Raw genomic sequence first — 20,131 nt, forward strand, 5'->3', positions numbered from 1 at the left:
CCTGCTTTTACTGAGTCCATGGTGCCCCTGCTTTTACTGAGTCCATGGTGTCCCTGCTTTTACTGAGTCCATGGTGCCCCTGCTTTTACTGAGTCCATGGTGCCCCTGCTTTTACTGAGTCCATGGTGTCCCTGCTTTTACTGAGTCCATGGTGCCCCTGCTTTTACTGAGTCCATGGTGTCCCTGCTTTTACTGAGTCCATGGTGTCCCTGCTTTTACTGAGTCCATGGTGTCCCTGTTTTTACTGAGTTCATGGTGTCCCTGCTTTTACTGAGTCCATGGTGTCCCTGCTTTTACTGAGTCCATGGTGTCCCTGCTTTTACTGAGTCCATGGTGCCCCTGCTTTTACTGAGTCCATGGTGCCCCTGCTTTTACTGAGTCCATGGTGTCCCTGCTTTTACTGAGTCCATGGTGTCCCTGCTTTTACTGAGTCCATGGTGCCCCTGCTTTTACTGAGTCCATGGTGCCCCTGCTTTGTGTCCACGGTGCCCCTGCTTTGTGTCCATGGTGCCCCTGCTTTGTGTCCATGGTGCCCCTGCTTTGTGTCCATGGTGCCCCTGCTTTATGTCCACGGTGCCCCTGCTTTGTGTCCATGGTGCCCCTGCTTTATGTCCACGGTGCCCCTGCTTTGTGTCCATGGTGCCCCTGCTTTGTGTCCATGGTGCCCCTGCTTTTACTGAGTCCATGGTGCCCCTGCTTTTACTGAGTCCATGGTGCCCCTGCTTTTACTGAGTCCATGGTGCCCCTGCTTTTACTGAGTCCATGGTGCCCCTGCTTTTACTGAGTCCATGGTGCCCCTGCTTTTACTGAGTCCATGGTGTCCCTGCTTTTACTGAGTCCATGGTGCCCCTGCTTTGTGTCCATGGTGTCCCTGCTTTTACTGAGTCCATGGTGCCCCTGCTTTTACTGAGTCCATGGTGTACCTGCTTTTACTGAGTCCATGGTGTGCTTTTACTGAGTCCATGGTGTCCCTGCTTTTACTGAGTCCATGGTGTCCCTGCTTTTACTGAGTCCATGGTGCCCCTGCTTTTACTGAGTCCATGGTGTCCCTGCTTTTACTGAGTCCATGGTGCCCCTGCTTTTACTGAGTCCATGGTGTCCCTGCTTTTACTGAGTCCATGGTGCCCCTGCTTTTACTGAGTCCATGGTGTCCCTGCTTTTACTGAGTCCATGGTGTCCCTGCTTTTACTGAGTCCATGGTGTCCCTGCTTTTACTGAGTCCATGGTGCCCCTGCTTTTACTGAGTCCATGGTGTCCCTGCTTTTACTGAGTCCATGGTGTCCCTGCTTTTACTGAGTCCATGGTGCCCCTGCTTTTACTGAGTCCATGGTGTCCCTGCTTTTACTGAGTCCATGGTGCCCCTGCTTTTACTGAGTCCATGGTGTCCCTGCTTTTACTGAGTCCATGGTGCCCCTGCTTTTACTGAGTCCATGGTGCCCCTGCTTTTACTGAGTCCATGGTGTCCCTGCTTTTACTGAGTCCATGGTGTCCCTGCTTTTACTGAGTCCATGGTGCCCCTGCTTTTACTGAGTCCATGGTGTCCCTGCTTTTACTGAGTCCATGGTGCCCCTGCTTTTACTGAGTCCATGGTGTCCCTGCTTTTACTGAGTCCATGGTGCCCCTGCTTTTACTGAGTCCATGGTGTCCCTGCTTTTACTGAGTCCATGGTGTCCCTGCTTTTACTGAGTCCATGGTGCCCCTGCTTTTACTGAGTCCATGGTGCCCCTGCTTTTACTGAGTCCATGGTGTCCCTGCTTTTACTGAGTCCATGGTGTCCCTGCTTTTACTGAGTCCATGGTGCCCCTGCTTTTACTGAGTCCATGGTGCCCCTGCTTTTACTGAGTCCATGGTGTCCCTGCTTTTACTGAGTCCATGGTGTCCCTGCTTTTACTGAGTCCATGGTGTCCCTGCTTTTACTGAGTCCATGGTGCCCCTGCTTTTACTGAGTCCATGGTGCCCCTGCTTTTACTGAGTCCATGGTGTCCCTGCTTTTACTGAGTCCATGGTGTCCCTGCTTTTACTGAGTCCATGGTGCCCCTGCTTTTACTGAGTCCATGGTGCCCCTGCTTTTACTGAGTCCATGGTGTCCCTGCTTTTACTGAGTCCATGGTGTCCCTGCTTTTACTGAGTCCATGGTGTCCCTGCTTTTACTGAGTCCATGGTGCCCCTGCTTTTACTGAGTCCATGGTGTCCCTGCTTTTACTGAGTCCATGGTGTCCCTGCTTTTACTGAGTCCATGGTGCCCCTGCTTTTACTGAGTCCATGGTGTCCCTGCTTTTACTGAGTCCATGGTGTCCCTGCTTTTACTGAGTCCATGGTGCCCCTGCTTTTACTGAGTCCATGGTGTCCCTGCTTTTACTGAGTCCATGGTGTCCCTGCTTTTACCGAGTCCATGGTGCCCCTGCTTTTACTGAGTCCATGGTGTCCCTGCTTTTACTGAGTCCATGGTGTCCCTGCTTTTACTGAGTCCATGGTGCCCCTGCTTTTACTGAGTCCATGGTGTCCCTGCTTTTACTGAGTCCATGGTGTCCCTGCTTTTACCGAGTCCATGGTGCCCCTGCTTTTACTGAGTCCATGGTGTCCCTGCTTTTACTGAGTCCATGGTGCCCCTGCTTTTACTGAGTCCATGGTGCCCCTGCTTTTACTGAGTCCATGGTGCCCCTGCTTTTACTGAGTCCATGGTGTCCCTGCTTTTACTGAGTCCATGGTGTCCCTGCTTTTACCGAGTCCATGGTGCCCCTGCTTTTACCGAGTCCATGGTGCCCCTGCTTTTACCGAGTCCATGGTGTCCCTGCTTTTACTGAGTCCATGGTGTCCCTGCTTTTACTGAGTCCATGGTGCCCCTGCTTTTACTGAGTCCATGGTGTCCCTGCTTTTACCGAGTCCATGGTGTCCCTGCTTTTACTGAGTCCATGGTGCCCCTGCTTTTACTGAGTCCATGGTGTCCCTGCTTTTACCGAGTCCATGGTGCCCCTGCTTTTACTGAGTCCATGGTGCCCCTGCTTTTCGCTGGGTTTATTTTACATGTCCTCCCATCTCTCTCACACTGCAGAAAATCACTATGGATATATCCTGAGCTATCCATTCCAGAAAGAACACTGAGTACTTTGAAGTATTCCCACTCTGTGTCCATATATTGTTAGGTAAGACACATATGCAACAGTTAGGTATCTTTATTTCGAAATAAAGATACCTAACTGTTGCATATGTGTCTTACCTAACAACCTGTCGGTATTTTATACCATTTTAATGTTCAGTCCATGTATTGTATTGATAAAGCCACTGGATGGTGAGACGTCTACAAGTAAACAAACCCAGATGTTGACGTGTGTCTAATTCACCTTGTTGGTACAGTGTATACCATGGATATACAATATGTCAAGACACAGCAACATCATGTAATCTTGTACAAGAATGGTATACAATACCGACAAGATGAAATTAAGACACATGTGCAACATCTGGGTATCTTTATTGTAGACGTTTCGCCATCCAGTGGCTTTATCAATACAAATTCCAGGACATAACTTGAAGACAGTAGAACTATGTACAGAAGATGAGGTAATCAGTCCCTCAACCTACTATCTTCAAGTTATGTCCTGGAATTTGTATTGATAAAGCCACTGGATGGCGAAACGTCTACAATAAAGATACCCAGATGTTGCACATGTGTCTTAATTTCATCATGTAATCTTGGTACAGAGGACATCACCACACCCTTCTTGTTTACTCCTGGTCCAACTCTTGGGTAGGACCTACTCCCACTGGGGAATCCCGCTTACCAGTGACTACATCTTCGTCTGCTGTCCCTCTTCTGACGCCAGTATATAAGCGACAGTCATCCCGCCTGTGCTCCAGATTCTTCAAGACTACGGTGCTCATCACGTGTTCCGAGGCTGAGGGACTGATTATCTCATCTTCCACCGTCTGCTGTATAATATATTCTTACAGTATTCAAGTACTGTTTATATATTGATGTTGAACATGTCTGATTTTTTATCAAGTGAAAGGGTGTTCCAAACATGAGAAAGGGAGTGGTATAAAAAGAGAAAGGAGAGTGAGGTAATGAAGACAGTTTAGAAGGAAGTGTAGCAGGTGGAGAGTGAGCAGGAAGAGAGTGTAACACTCACCTGTTGAACACTCAACACCACAACACAAGGTCGACCTTCACAATACCTTTCTAACCTTCCTTCCTTCCTGCCTCTGTCTGCCCCTTCTCTCTCTCTCTCTCTCTCTCTCTCTCTCTCTCTCTCTCTCCTTCATAGTCTGAATTCAAGCCTTTTCGACCACTATATTTGTTCAAACTATTGTATAGATGTATAAACTATTGTATAATACAACCACTGAACAGTTGCAGTATAAAACTCTTGTATACTGCAGCCACTGTATAGGTGGCTGCAGTATAATCATTCCTCAGCCAACGTCAATTTTGCAACGTTTCCAGTGTTTCATATGGTATTTTCATCAATTAGCTTAGGTTACACAAATCTATATAAAAATATTATTGCCACGAACAATAATCAAAATTCAGGCAACAAGGTGGAGAAAAACACTCAGGTGAGTGACCTTGACTCAGTGAGTCACACACACATACACAGAGGAGCTGAGTATCGACTCCTGCAACCACAATTAGGTGAGTGCACACAGGCAGGATCCATACACAGTTTTAAGAAGAGATACGATAAAGCTCATGGAGCAGGGTGGACCTAATAGCAACCAGCGAAGAGGCAGGGGGCCAGGAGCTGTGACTCAACCCCTGAAACCACAAACAGGTGAGTACACATGTAGGAACCTCACACATGTATTGCTCAAGACCTGCCTCATTAACGACACTATCGTAAATAGTACACAATACTGACAAGTTACTGTATACTATAATGACTTGTCGGTTATTGTAGTATAACCTACATGCCTGTGTGCAGGCTTCTTCAGTCAAACTCAGGTGATTATAACACTGTAGACAGCAGCTGCGGAGAGGTTATCGGTCTCTCAGCCTTGGCAAGTGGTCAGTTTCTCAGGCTAAGTGACTGACCGCCTCAAAATTACCGCCCCCACTTCTACTACTGTCTCCTGTGTTATAATCACCCGCATTTGACTGAAGAAGCCTGCTACGCAGGCGAAGCGTTTCACTACAAAAGAAACCAGGGTTCCACTGTAACGACAGAACCTTAACACAGACACTGGTTACATACCTGTCACTGCTGTCTACTATAGAACCCGTCGCAAGACTTCAGTGTCTACTGGCTGCTTAAACAGGCTGTTGTTGCTAGCGTCCCGTAGGCCTACATTAGTCATCACAGCCTGCTTGATCAGACACTTGTTGCAAATACTGCTCCAGCTTTCCTATTGTAAGTCACTACCATCGTCTCTTCTCACATTCTCTTGTGCCTGTTTACGGTTGCGGGAGATCGAGTTATAGCTCCTGGCCCCTGCCTTTTAACTATCCGTTACTGGTTCACTATCACTTGAACCCTATCATACGTATTCTTAAAGCTATGTATAGAGTCTTGTATTTGAGGTGGTCAGTTCCTCAGCTCTCCAGACTGACCACCTCAAACACTAGTTCTCCAAGGTGGGTATACAATACATTCATCACTTTGTGGGTATACATTCATCACCTTGTGGGTATACAATACATTCATCACCTTGTGGGTATAAAACACCTTGTGGGTATACAATACATTCATCACCTTGTGGGTATAAAACACCTTGTGGGTATACAATACATTCATCACCTTGTGGGTATACAATACATTCATCACCTTGTGGGTATACAATACATTCATCACTTTGTGGGTATAAAACACCTTGTGGGTATACAATACATTCATCACCTTGTGGGTATACAATACATTCATCACCTTGTGGGTATACAATACATTCATCACCTTGTGGGTATACAATACATTCATCACCTTGTTGGTATACAATACAACACCTTGTGGGTATACAATACATTCATCACCTTGTGGGTATACAATACATTCATCACCTTGTGGGTATACAATACATTCATCACCTTGTGGGTATACAATACAACACCTTGTGGGTATACAATACATTCATCACCTTGTGGGTATACAATACAACACCTTGTGGGTATACAATACATTCATCACCTTGTGGGTATACAATACAACACCTTGTGGGTATACAATACATCCATCACCTTGTGGGTATACAACACCTTGTTGGTATACAATACATCACCTTGTGGGTATACAATACATTCATCACCTTGTGGGTATACAATACATCACCTTGTGGGTATACAATACAACACCTTGTGGGTACACAATACATCCATCACCTTGTGGGTATACAACACCTTGTGGGTATACAATACATCACCTTGTGGGTATACAATACATCCATCACCTTGTGGGTATACAACACCTTGTGGGTATACAACACCTTGTGGGTATACAACACCTTGTGGGTATACAACACCTTGTGGGTATACAACACCTTGTGGGTATACAACACCTTGTGGGTATACAACACCTTGTGGGTATACAACACCTTGTGGGTATACAACACCTTGTGGGTATACAACACCTTGTGGGTATACAACACCTTGTGGGTATACAACACCTTGTGGGTATACAATACCCACAAGATGAGAGACAATAACAACACTGTCTCTCGCTCATCAACACAAGACGAGACATTACGAGACTAACTCATGTAATCATAACTACCGCTGTGTAATCACTCTTGGCCTCACTCACGCACTCGCTTCATCTGTACTCTTCACACGCACTCAGTGACGCACCTCACGCACTCTCAATATACATTTATCTAGTTATATTTATTAACCTCATTTAATAACATGCAAAGAGTACATTACAATTTATTCGGTTGGTAGCGCACTCGACTCAGACATTGAGGTCCATGGTTCGATCCCCGGTACGGGTGCAAACATTGGGTGTATTTCCTTAGGACACTTGCTGCTCCTGTTCACCTAGCAGTAAGTAGGTACCTGAGTGTTAGTGGACTGGTGTGGGTCGCATCCTGGGAACAAGATTAACCTAAGTTGCGGGAAATGCTCAGCATAACAAGGGATTTTCTATACAGTATGTCACTGATGTCAGCTATGGTCTGTATAAGTTGTATCATGTACTTGTTAAAGTTATTATTATTACTATTATTATTATTATTATTATTATTATTATTATTATTACAATGTCACACGCCCATATAGGGATGCTCTCCCGATCAGCCAACCGGCAGGAGTGACCCAATTGTTATGCTAATTGCCAGGTTCACGCAGCCAATCACAGAAAAGTCCACCAATTCTGTGAAGTAACGTCTGGCACTCACGGAGTAACACTGTCAGACTTACCTGAGAGTGAAAGTTAAGACACATGTGCAACATCTGGATATCTTTATTGTAGTAGACGTTTCGCCATCCAGTGGCTTTATCAATACAGATTCTAGGACATAATAGGAAGACAGTAGAACTATATACAAAAGATGAGGTAATCAGTCCCTCGGCCTTGGAGTTAGTGTTCACCACGATGCTGTGAACACTAACTCCAAGGCCGAGGGACTGATTACCTCATCTTTTGTATATAGTTCTACTGTCTTCCTATTATGTCCTAGAATCTGTATTGATAAAGCCACTGGATGGCGAAACGTCTACTACAATAAAGATATCCAGATGTTGCACATGTGTCTTAACTTTCATATTGTCGGTATTTTATACCTTTCTTGCACAACCTTACCTGAGAGTGCGGTCAGGGACAGTGCCGCGGGGGCGGTGAGCCCGGAACACTCTCCAGGTGGTTCTCACCGTCTCTCTTACCTGCATATTTCCTTACATATTCTCTCTGATTAATGTACACACCTTGCACGTATATTTGAAGGAAAATTGATTTAATATTCTGTGTTGTCTTCTGCTCGTCCCTACATTACTAAATGTTATCGTTATGACTCAGTTCGGGACAGGTGCACAGACTGCAAGACTACACTTGTGTTCGTATATCCGTGTAGACTGCGTCTACTTTTTACATTCTTCCGCAGCCTCAGTAACTTTGTCATAATTTAGTAGCCGTGAGAAGCATTATCCTCCTGACACATGTGCAACTCTTGGGTATCTTTATTAAGGAAATGTTTCGCCACACTGGCTTCATCAGTCCATACACAGGAGAAACTTGAAGAACAGGAGGAGAATGAGGTAATCAGTCCCTCAACCTTGAGTCGATGTGTTCAGTCCATCAATCTTGAGTAGAATACGGCATATGAGCGGAGAAGCAGCTTATAAACCGTATGGCAGGAGAGGTGCAGCAGTCATAGGTGGTGTCACATTTGTTCAATGTGGAAGTAGGTCGTGCCCAAGAATTAGGCAAGCGAAGAATTCCTAAGTATTAAGATCCCAAGAAGTTGCAGTGTCTGACAGGTTGAGGGACTGATTACCTCATTCTCCTCCTGTTCTTCAAGCTTCTCCTGTGTATGGACTGATGAAGCCACTGTGTGGCGAAACGTTTCCTCAATAAAGATACCCAAGAGTTGCACATGTGTCTAATTTATCAACATGTCGGTTCTCTGAACCATTCATCTACAATTATCTTCCTGCTCTGTAACCATATACCTTTGATGAGTTCTGACAGCTATTTTCTACTCTCCGAGCCCGGCCATGGGCCAGGTTCTTCTGGTGCTTGCCTAGTTAACCAGGTCTGTTGCTGCTGGAGGCCCGCTGCCCCACATGTCCATCACAACCTGGTTAATCTGGCTCCTGGTGAAGGTACTTGTCCAGTTTCTTCTTGAAGGCTTCTACACTTGTTCCAGCAGTGTTTCTATCTTCTGGTAAGATGTTGAATAGTTTGGGACCCCGGATGTTGATACAGTGTTCCCTTATTATGCCCACCGCACCCCTGCTCCTCACTGGGTTTATTTTACACTTCCTCCCATATCTCTCACTCCAGTATGTTGTTATGGCAGTGTGCAGATGTGTGACCAAGCCCTCGAGTACCTTCCAGATATATATTATCATTGTACTGATGTTGGTAGAATTACCGACAATATGTATAGTGAAAGGACACAAGTGCAACTAATGTGACATTTTACTGTGGCAACGTTTCGCTCTCCAGGAACTTTGACAAGCTGTTACAAACAATACATGGACACAGAGGGTATATATAGGCTTAGAGTGAGGTGTAATACTAGTGGTAGTAGTAATATTAGTTGTGGTAATATTAGTTGTAGTAATAGTCGTAGTAACAGCTTTTCAAAGTTCCTGGAGAGCGAAACGTTGCCACAGTAAAATGTCACATTAGTTGCACTTGTGTCCTTTTACTTAACATATATTATCATGTACCTCTCTCTCCTCTGCTCCAGTGAGTACATATTTAATATTTTACGGCATTCCCAGTAAAATTAGCGAGCATTACTGGTTGTATGTTGACCTGAGTCGTGTAGTTTACCCACAGTTAATTCTGGGGGTCAGCCATCGCTCACGCGGCAAGGCCCACGACCAGGCCACCTGGTTACTGAACAATCAGGCTATTGGTGCTAGAAGACCGCAGTTCAAAGTAGGCTTCACAGTCTGGTCAGCTCTGAGTGCTTGTTGTGTCGGCAATTTCTACCAAAATATTATATTCCTCTACACTATTACATTCTTCCATATGTTGCTTTAAATTTAAATCATCGTTAAAACGTTTCGCCACACAGTGGCTTCCTCTGTCCAATACCGAAAAGAATGGTCGAAAATCAGAAGGACTTTGAGGTGATCAGTCCCTCAGCCTGGAGCCGATGCGTTCAATCCATCGTCTTGATAATTGTACAGGATGAACATTAAAATGGTATAAAATACCGACAGGTTGTTAGGTAAGACACATATGCAACAGTTAGGTATCTTTATTTCGAAACGTTTCGCCTACACAGTAGGCTTCTTCAGTCGAGTACAGAAAAGTTGATACTATGTTCCATAGTCTGAAACATGTTTCAGACTACGGAGCAATGGTCTTCTCCAGACTGAGGGACTGACCACCTCAAAACTTTAAGGGTGATGGACTGATTACATCGTCTTCAAGTATCTTCTGTTTCTATCAACTTTCCTGTACTCGACTGAAGAAGCCTACTGTGTAGGCGAAACGTTTCGAAATAAAGATACCTAACTGTTGCATATGTGTCTTACCTAACAATTCTACAGGATATGTGCGGAGTTTATACTGGACTGAGGAAGCTACTGGTGGGCGAAACGTTGTCACAATAAACGTAAGTGTTACATAAATGTCTAATTAATCATCCTGTTTTATGAAGTCAAATTAACTCGTATTAAACAACTGTTGAAGAATAAACGGAAGGGTGGACCAGGGGATCGAACCGCGGTCTGTAAATTACCAATCCGATGCCCTACCGTCTAGGCTGACCCAGAAGTGGTGCCGTCAGAGGCACCAACTGTAGCCCAACTGAACTCCTTCCCTCGGCCCAGGAGCTTTAACAGTAGACCTATTCTACCCCCCAAGACTACATCGTGTATGAACTCAAATTAAGTTATAACAATCAACTGTCAAACAGAATGGTGACAAGCGTCAGACTGTCAATTTACGGACCGCGGTTCGAGCCCCTGGTCCAACCTTCTGTTTCTTCAAGCAGTATTATTTTTGGCACTGTTTTTGTAAGGTCTTTAAAATGACGGGAATTTTATGTAAAGATTTGTATATACTAAGTACATTGGAATTTTCAATTTTCACTGTCAAACCTCAGGTAGGTTCCTCAGCCTTGGAGCTGGTTGAACATCAAAATGGTATACAATACCGACAGGTTGTTAGGTAAGACACGTTTCGGAATAAAGTTGTCTAACTGTTGCATATGTGTCTTACCTAACAACCTGTCGGTATTGTATACCATTTTGATGTTCATCTTGTCAGACACTGCAACACATGGCATCTTGATACAGAAAACACCTTGGACAACTTTTTCAAGTGAGAATTGTTTGATCTGAGAGGGACGTGACCTCTCAGTGGCTACATTCTCACTACTACTACTACTCTGCACCTCTCCTTCCCACAGTATTTAAGTCTCTGCACTGTCGTTTGATCTTCAGATAGTTCCTGACTATGGAACTGAACTTCTCCAGGCTGAGGGACTGACCTCAAATTCTACGACTTTAAGGGTGATGGACTGATTACATCGTCTTCACTTCTCTACTGTTCCTGCCTACTTTCTGTATTCGACTGAAGAAGCCTACTGTGTAGGCGAAACGTTTCGGAATAAAGTTGTCTAACTGTTGCCTATGTGTCTTACCTACCAACTTGGAGCTGGTGTTGAGAGCACCATGGTCGTAGAGATTCTGAAGCACAGGTAGAGGACATCTACAAGACCTTCTTCACGGCTGCTACAACCCATCCCTTTGGGTAGGACCTACTTCCACTGGGGAATCCCACCTACCAGTGACTATGCCCTCGTCTGCTACACGTCCCTATCCACTGAAACCTATATAAGCGCCAGTCACCTTGCCTGTGCTTCAGAATCTCCACCACCACGGTGCTGTCAACACCAACTCCAAGGCTGAGGGACTGATTACCCCATCTTTTGTATATAGTTCTTCTCAGCTACGTTATTCATGGTGTCCAGTACCTCAGCAAAAGAAAGACGCTCTTGTCATTTCATCAAATTAACCATACATCAATTTTGATGCTGCTGTACTGGTAAGGTTGTTCATCTCTCCAACCTCCCATACATCAATTGTGATGCTGCTGTACTGGTAAGGTTGTGCATCTCACCAACCTACCATACATCAACTGTGATGCTGCTGTACTGGTAAGGTTGTTCATCTCTCCAACCTCCCATACATCAACTGCGATGCTGCTGTACTGGTAAGGTTGTTCATCTCTCCAACCTCCCATACATCAATTGTGATGCTGCTGTACTGGTAAGGTTGTTCATCTCACCAACCTCCCATACATCAATTGTGATGCTGCTGTACTGGTAAGGTTGTTCATCTCACCAACCTCCCATACATCAATTGTGATGCTGCTGTACTGGTAAGGTTGTTCATCTCTCCAACCTCCCATACATCAATTGTGATGCTGCTGTACTGGTAAGGTTGTTCATCTCACCAACCTCCCATACATCAATTGTGATGCTGCTGTACTGGTAAGGTTGTTCATCTCTCCAACCTCCCATACATCAATTCACATATAAAAAAGACACCCAACTGTTGCACATGTATCTTACATAGTTAAATGTGTCTAAGATGAGGTATACAATATACCCATCAATTTGTCGGTATACAACACCAACAATCTGATGAGACACATTAACAAGACTGTCCCTCACTCGAGATGGAACATTACGAGCCCAACATTTAATAAACACAAATTACGAAACCATTCATTTTTTCCAATCAGCAAATACCATTATATCAAATCTATAAAGTCGCTACGAAAAAAAAATTAGGAAAGAAATGGGTGGACAGATTTCATCTAAATTCCAAGAATATTTTGACAATATTCTTGTAATAATATGTTGGCAGAATTACCGTGGCATTTTATTGTGGTAACGTTTCGCTCTCCGGCTTGACAAAGCTCCTGGAGAGCGAAACGTTGCCACAATAAAACGTCACATTAGTTGCACTTGTGTCCTTTTACTTGACAATGTTCTTCAAGAAAGACACACCTGGTAACAGTCGACGAGAGACTTCCCGTTGGAACGGAAAACTTAAACGGTAAACGGAGGGAGAAGTGTCTTCTGGGAGTGTGACGATCACTGTTGCTGCTCAAGTGATGTTTTTATCAGAGTGGATGACACTGGAATAACACCCACATCCACCTGCTGGGTATTGTGGATGACTGTAGCCAGGTAACGTTCATACACACTAGCTGAGAGCTATACACACTAGCTGAGAGCTATACACACTAGCTGAGAGCTATATACACTAGCTGAGAGCTATACACACTAGCTGAGAGCTATACACACTAGCTGAGAGCTATACACACTAGCTGAGAGCTATACACACTAGCTGAGAGCTATACACACTAGCTGAGAGCTATACAAACTGAGAGTTATACAAGCTGAGAGCTATACAAACTAGCTGAGAGCTATACACACTAGCTGAGAGCTATACACACTAGCTGAGAGCTATACACACTAGCTGAGAGCTATACACACTAGCTGAGAGCTATACACACTAGCTGAGAGCTATACACACTAGCTGAGAGCTATACAAACTGAGAGTTATACAAGCTGAGAGCTATACAAACTAGCTGAGAGCTATACACACTAGCTGAGAGCTATACAAACTAGCTGAGAGCTATACACACTAGCTGAGAGCTATACAAACTGAGAGTTATACAAGCTGAGAGCTATACAAACTAGCTGAGAGCTATACAAACTAGCTGAGAGCTATACAAACTAGCTGAGAGCTATACAAACTAGCTGAGAGCTATACAAACTGAGAGCTATACAAGCTGAGAGCTATACAAACTAGCTGAGAGCTATACAAACTGAGAGCTATACAAGCTGAGAGCTATTCAAACTAGCTGAGAGCTATACAAACTAGCTGAGAGCTATACAAGCTGAGAGTTATACAAACTAGCTGAGAGCTATACAAACTAGCTGAGAGCTATACAAACTAGCTGAGAGCTATACAAACTAGCTGAGAGCTATACAAACTGAGAGCTATACAAACTAGCTGAGAGCTATACAAACTGAGAGCTATACAAGCTGAGAGCTATACAAACTAGCTGAGAGCTATACAAACTAGCTGAGAGCTATACAAGCTGAGAGTTATACAAACTAGCTGAGAGCTATACAAACTGAGAGCTATACAAGCTGAGAGCTATACAAACTAGCTAAGAGCTATACAAACTGAGAGCTATACAAGCTGAGAGCTATACAAACTAGCTGAGAGCTATACAAACTGAGAGCTATACAAGCTGAGAGCTATACAAACTAGCTGAGAGCTATACAAACTAGCTGAGAGCTATACAAGCTGAGAGTTATACAAACTAGCTGAGAGCTATACAAACTAGCTGAGAGCTATACAAACTGAGAGCTATACAAGCTGAGAGCTATACAAACTAGCTGAGAGCTATACAAACTAGCTGAGAGCTATACAAACTGAGAGCTATACAAGCTGAGAGCTATACAAACTAGCTGAGAGCTATACAAGCTGAGAGCTATACAAGCTGAGAGTTATACAAACTAGCTGAGAGCTATACAAGCTGAGAGCTATACAAACTAGCTGAGAGCTATACAAACTAGCTGAAAGCTATACAAACTGAGAGCTATACAAGCTGAGAGCTATACAAACTAGCTGAGAGCTATACAAGCTGAGAGCTTTACAAACTAGCTGAGAGCTATACAAACTGAGAGCTATACAAGCTGAGAGCTATACAAACTAGCTGAGAGCTATACAAACTAGCTGAGAGCTATACAAACTGAGAGCTAAACAAACTAGCTAAATGGTATTAAATCTGACTGACTTTCATTACACAGTACTTATCATACAACTCACTAGTATTAAATATACTGATCACTAGTACACATCACTAGTATTGATCATACAAATCACTAGTATTGATCATACAAATCACTAGCATTGATCATACAAATCACTAGTATTGATCATACAAATCACTAGTATTGATCATACAAATCACTAGTATTGATCATACAAATCACTAGCATTGATCATACAAATCACTAGTATTGATCATACAAATCACTAGTATTGATCATACAAATCACTAGTATTGATCATACAAATCACTAGTATTGATCATACAAATCACTAGTATTGATCATACAAATCACTAGTATTGATCATACAAATCACTAGTATTGATCATACAAATCACTAGTGTTGATCATACAAATCACTAGTATTGATCATACAAATCACTAGTATTGATCATACAAATCACTAGTATTGATCATACAAATCACTAGTATTGATCATACAAATCACTAGTATTGATCATACAAATCACTAGTATTGATCATACAAATCACTAGTATTGATCATACAAATCACTAGTATTGATCATACAAATCACTAGTATTGATCATACAAATCACTAGTATTGATCATACAAATCACTAGTATTGATCATACAAATCACTAGTATTGATCATACAAATCACTAGTATTGATCATACAAATCACTGGTATTGATCATACAGATCACTAGTATTGATCATACAAATCACTAGTACCGATCATAGAAATTACTAGTATTGATCATACAAATCACTGGTATTTATCATACAGATCACTAGTATTGATCATACTGATCACTAGTACCGATCATAGAAATTACTAGTATTGATTATACAAATCACTGGTATTTATCATACAGATCACTAGTATTGATCATACAGATCACTAGTATTGATCATACAAATCACTGGTATTTATCATACAGATCACTAGTATTGATCATACAGATCACTAGTATTGATCATACAGATCACTAGTATTGATCATACAGATCACTAGTATTGATCATACTGATCACTAGTATTGATCATACTGATCACTAGTACCGATCATACAAATTACTAGTATTGATCATACAAATCAATAGCACTGATTATACAAAACATTAATATTGACCATACAAATCATCAGAAATATAAAAAAAATACCAATTATACAAATCACAAGTGACATTTACACATACAAATCACCATCCAAGGAACTGGAGCTATGTAACTATGATGGGAAGTCTGTTGAACAGTCCTGGGCCTCTTACACTGACTAGTGTCGACCTAACACTGGGAGAAGATGCAGGAGCCTTACTGGTTTAGCGCTTCAAACTAAATGAACACTGACCTTGTTGTCTATGAGATCTCTCCTGCAGAAGGCGTGGACGGCAGGGGCAACCAGGGTAGGGTACTCCCTTAGGAGGGCAGCCACGCCCACGGGCACGCAGGCGTGGGCAACGTGCTGCTCTCTGCTGATCTTGCCAGGGTACCTGTGTGGTGGGTAGGTGGTTAGTGGTGTGGTACCTGTGTGGTGGGTAGGTGGTTAGTGGTGTGGTACCTGTGTGGTGGGTAGGTGGTTAGTGGTGTGGTACCTGTGTGGTGGGTAGGTGGTTAGTGGTGTGGTACCTGTGTGGTGGGTAGGTAGTTAGTGGTGTGGTACCTGTGTGGTGGGTAGGTGGTTAGTGGTGTGGTACCTGTGTGGTGGGTAGGTGGTTAGTGGTGTGGTACCTGTGTGGTGGGTAGGTGGTTAGTGGTGTGGTACCTGTGTGGTGGGTAGGTGGTTAGTGGTGTGGTACCTGTGTGGTGGGTAGGTGGTTAGTGGTGTGGTACCTGTGTGGTGGGTAGGTGGTTAGTGATGTGGTACGCCCTTAGGAGGGCAGCCACGCCCACGGGCACGCAGGCGTGGGCAACGTGCTGCTCTCTGCTGATCTTGCCAGGGTACCTGTGTGGTGGGTAGGTGGTTAGTGGTGTGGTACCTGTGTGGTGGGTAGGTGGTTAGTGGTGTGGTACCTGTGTGGTGGGTAGGTGGTTAGTGGTGTGGTACCTGTGTGGTGAGTAGGTGGTTAGTGGTGTGGTACCTGTGTGGTGGGTAGGTGGTTAGTGGTGTGGTACCTGTGTGGTGGGTAGGTGGTTAGTGGTGTGGTACCTGTGTGGTGGTTAGGTGGTTAGTGGTGTGGTACCTGTGTGGTGGGTAGGTGGTTAGTGGTGTGGTACCTGTGTGGTGAGTAGGTGGTTAGTGGTGTGGTACCTGTGTGGTGGGTAGGTGGTTAGTGGTGTGGTACCTGTGTGGTGGGTAGGTGGTTAGTGGTGTGGTACCTGTGTGGTGGGTAGGTGGTTAGTGGTGTGGTACCTGTGTGGTGGGTAGGTGGTTAGTGGTGTGGTACCTGTGTGGTGGGTAGGTGGTTAGTGGTGTGGTACCTGTGTGGTGGGTAGGTGGTTAGTGGTGTGGTACCTGTGTGGTGGGTAGGTGGTTAGTGGTGTGGTACCTGTGTGGTGGGTAGGTGGTTAGTGGTGTGGTACCTGTGTGGTGGATAGGTGGTTAGTGGTGTGGTACCTGTGTGGTGGGTAGGTAAGTAGTGGTGTGGTACCTGTGTGGTGGTCAGTGGTGTGGTACCTGTGTGGTGGGTAAGTGGTAAGTGGTGTGGTACCTGTGTGGTGGGTAGGTAGTTAGTGATGTGGTACCTGTGTAATGGGTAGGTAGTGGTGTGGTACCTGTGTGGTGGGCAGGGTGGTTAGTGGCGTGGTACCTGTATGGTGGGCAGGGTGGTTAGTGGCGTGGTACCTGTGTGGTGGGTAGGGTGGTTAATGGCGTGGTACCTGTATGGTGGGTAGGGTGGTTAGTGGCGTGGTACCTGTGTGGTGGGTAGTACGTACATGGGGAGGTGAATAGTACCTGTGGGGGTATGTGGGTAGTACCTGTGGGGGTATGTGGGTAGTACCAGTGTGGGTAGGCGGGTAGTACCAGTGTGGGTAGGTGGGTAGTACCAGTGTGGGTAGGTGGGAAGCACCAATGTGGGTTGGTAGGTAGCACCAGTTTAGGTAGGTGGGTAGTACCAGCGTAGGCAGGTGGATAGTACCAGCTTGGGTAGGTGGGTAGTACCAGTATAGGTAGGTGGGTAATACCAGTGGAGGTAGGTGGGTAGTACCAGTGAGGGTAGGTGGGTAGTACCAGTACAGGTAGGTGGGTAGTAATAGTGTAGGTAGGTGGTAGTATCATCTTGGGTAGGTGGGTAGTACCCGAGTAGGCAGGTGGGTAGTACCAGTATAGGTAGGTGGGTAGTATTAGTGTAGGTAGGTGGTAGTATCATCTTGGGTAGGTGGGTAGTACCAGAGTAGGTAGATGGGTAGTATGTGTGGGTACGTTTGTAGTACCAGTGTAGGTAGGCAGACAGTACCAACTTGGGTAGGTGGGTAGTACCAGTGTAGGTAGGTGGGTAGTACCAGTGTGGGTATGTGGGTAGCACCAGTGTAGGCAAGTGGATAGTATCAGCTTGGGTAGGTGGGTAGCACCAGTGTTGGTAGGTGGGTAGTACCAGCGTGGGTATGTGGGTAGTACCAGTGTGGGGAGGTGGGTAGCACCAGTGTAGAGAGGTGGGTAGTACCAGTGGGGGTATGTGGGTAGCACCAGTGTAGGCAGGTGGATAGTACCAGCTTGGGTAGGTGGGTAGTACCAGTGTGGGTAGATGGGTAGTACCAGTGTAGGTAGGTGGTAGTACCAGCTTGGGTAGGTGGGTAATACCAGTGTAGATAGGTGGGTAGTACCAGTTTGGGTAGGTGGGTAGTACCAGTGTGGGTAGGTGGGTAGCAACAGTGTAGGTAAGTGGATAGTACCAGCTTGAGTAGTGGGTAGTACCAGTGTGGGTAGGTGGGTAGTACCAGTGTGGGTAGGTGGGTAGCACCAGTTGGTAGGTGGGCAGTACCAGTGGGGGTAGGTGGGTAGTACCAGTGTAGGTAGGTGGGTAGTACCAGTATAGGTAGGTGGGTAGTAATAGTGTAGGTAGGTGGTAGTATCATCTTGGGTAGGTGGGTAGTACCAGAGTAGGTAGATGGGTAGTATCAGTGTGGGTACGTTTGTAGTACCAGTGTAGGTAGGCAGACAGTACCAACTTGGGTAGGTGGGTAGTACCAGTGTAGGTAAGTGGGTAGTACCAGTGTGGGTATGTGGGTAGTACCAGTGTAGGCAAGTGGATAGTACCAGCTTGGGAAGGTGGGTAGTACCAGTGTTGGTAGGTGGGTAGTACCAGTGTGGGTATGTGGGTAGTACCAGTGTGGGGAGGTGGGTAGCACCAGTGTAGGGAGGTGGGTAGTAGCAGTGGGGGTATGTGGGTAGCACCAGTGTAGGTAGGTGGATAGTACCAGCTTGGGTAGGTGGGTAGTACCAGTGTGGGTAGGTGGGTAGTACCAGCTTGGGTAGGTGGGTAGTACCAGTGTGAGGAGGTGGGTAGCAACAGTGTAGGTACGTGGATAGTACCAGCTTGGGTAGGTGGGTAGTACCAGTGTAGGTAGGTGGGTAGTACCAGTGTGGGTAGGTGGGTAGTACCAGGGTGGGTAGGTGGGTAGTACCAGTGTAGGTAGGTGGTAGTACCAGCTTGGGTAGTTGGGTAATACCAGTGTAGATAGATGGGTAGTACCAGTTTGGGTAGGTGGGTAGTACCAGTGTGGGTAGGTGGGTAGCAACAGTGTAGGTAGGTGGATAGTACCAGCTTGGGTAGGTGGGTAGTACCAGTGTAGGTAGGTGGGTAGTACCAGTGTGGGTATGTGGGAAGTACCAGTGTGGTTAGGTGGGTAGCACCAGTTGGTAGGTGGGTAGTACCAGTGGGGGTATGTGGGTAGTACCAGTGTAGGCAGGTGAATAGTGTCAGCTTGGGTAGGAGGGTAGTACCAGTGTAGGTAGTTGGGTAGTACCAGTGTGGGTAGGTGGGTAGTGCCAGTGTGGATACTTGTGTAGGTAGGTGGATAGTACCAGCTTGGGTAGGTGGGTAGTACCAGTGTGGGTAGGTGGGTAGTACCAGTGTGGGTAGGTGGGTAATACCAATGTGGGTAGATGGGTAGTACGTTTGGGTAGGTGAGTAGTACCAGAGTAGGTAGGTGGTTAGTACCAGTGTAAGTAGGTGGGTAGTACAAGTGGGTAGGTAGGTAGTACCAATGTGGGTAGATGGGTAGTACGTTTGGGTAGGTGGGTAGTACCAGTTTAGGTAGGTGGATAGTACCAGTTTGGGTAAGTAGTACCAGTGTATGTAGGTGGGTAGTACCAGTGTGGGTACCAGTGTAGGTAGGAGGGTAGTACCAGTGTGGGTACTAGTGTAGATAGGTGGTAGTACCAGCTTGGGTAGGTGGGTAGTACCAGTGTAGGTAGGTGGGTAGTACCAGTGCAGTTAGGTGGGTAGCACCAGTGTTGGTAGATGGGTAGTACCAGTGTAGGTAGGTGGGTAGTACCTGTGTAAGTAGGTGCGTAGTACCAGTGAAGGTAGGTGGGAGTACCAATGTGGGTAGGTGGGTAGTGCCAGTTTGGGTAGGTGGGTAGTACCAGCTTGGGTAGGTGGGTAGTACCAGTGTAGGTACCAGTGTATAGGTGGTAGTACCAGCTTGGGTAGGTGGGTAGTACCAGTGTGGGTAGGTGGGTAATACCAGTGTGGGTACCAGTGTAGGTAGGTGGTAGTACCAGCTTGGGTAGGTGGGTAGTACCAGTGTAGTT

The 20,131-nt window shown here is 45.4% G+C and overlaps 1 protein-coding gene across 2 annotated transcripts in view; it reads right to left on the reverse strand.

Moving 5' to 3' along the window:
• Positions 1 to 20,131, reverse strand: part of ecd (ecdysoneless cell cycle regulator) — a 790,101-nt gene that overhangs the window by 48,795 nt on the left and 721,175 nt on the right. For both annotated transcript variants that reach the window (XM_070104760.1, XM_070104761.1), the window contains one exon: positions 15,785 to 15,926. In XM_070104760.1, the coding sequence (XP_069960861.1) occupies positions 15,785 to 15,926 (142 nt within the window). The remainder of the gene's footprint in view (positions 1 to 15,784; positions 15,927 to 20,131) is intronic.

Source organism: Cherax quadricarinatus, chromosome 94 (genome assembly GCF_038502225.1).
Source record: "Cherax quadricarinatus isolate ZL_2023a chromosome 94, ASM3850222v1, whole genome shotgun sequence".
Classification (NCBI taxonomy): domain Eukaryota; kingdom Metazoa; phylum Arthropoda; class Malacostraca; order Decapoda; family Parastacidae; genus Cherax; species Cherax quadricarinatus.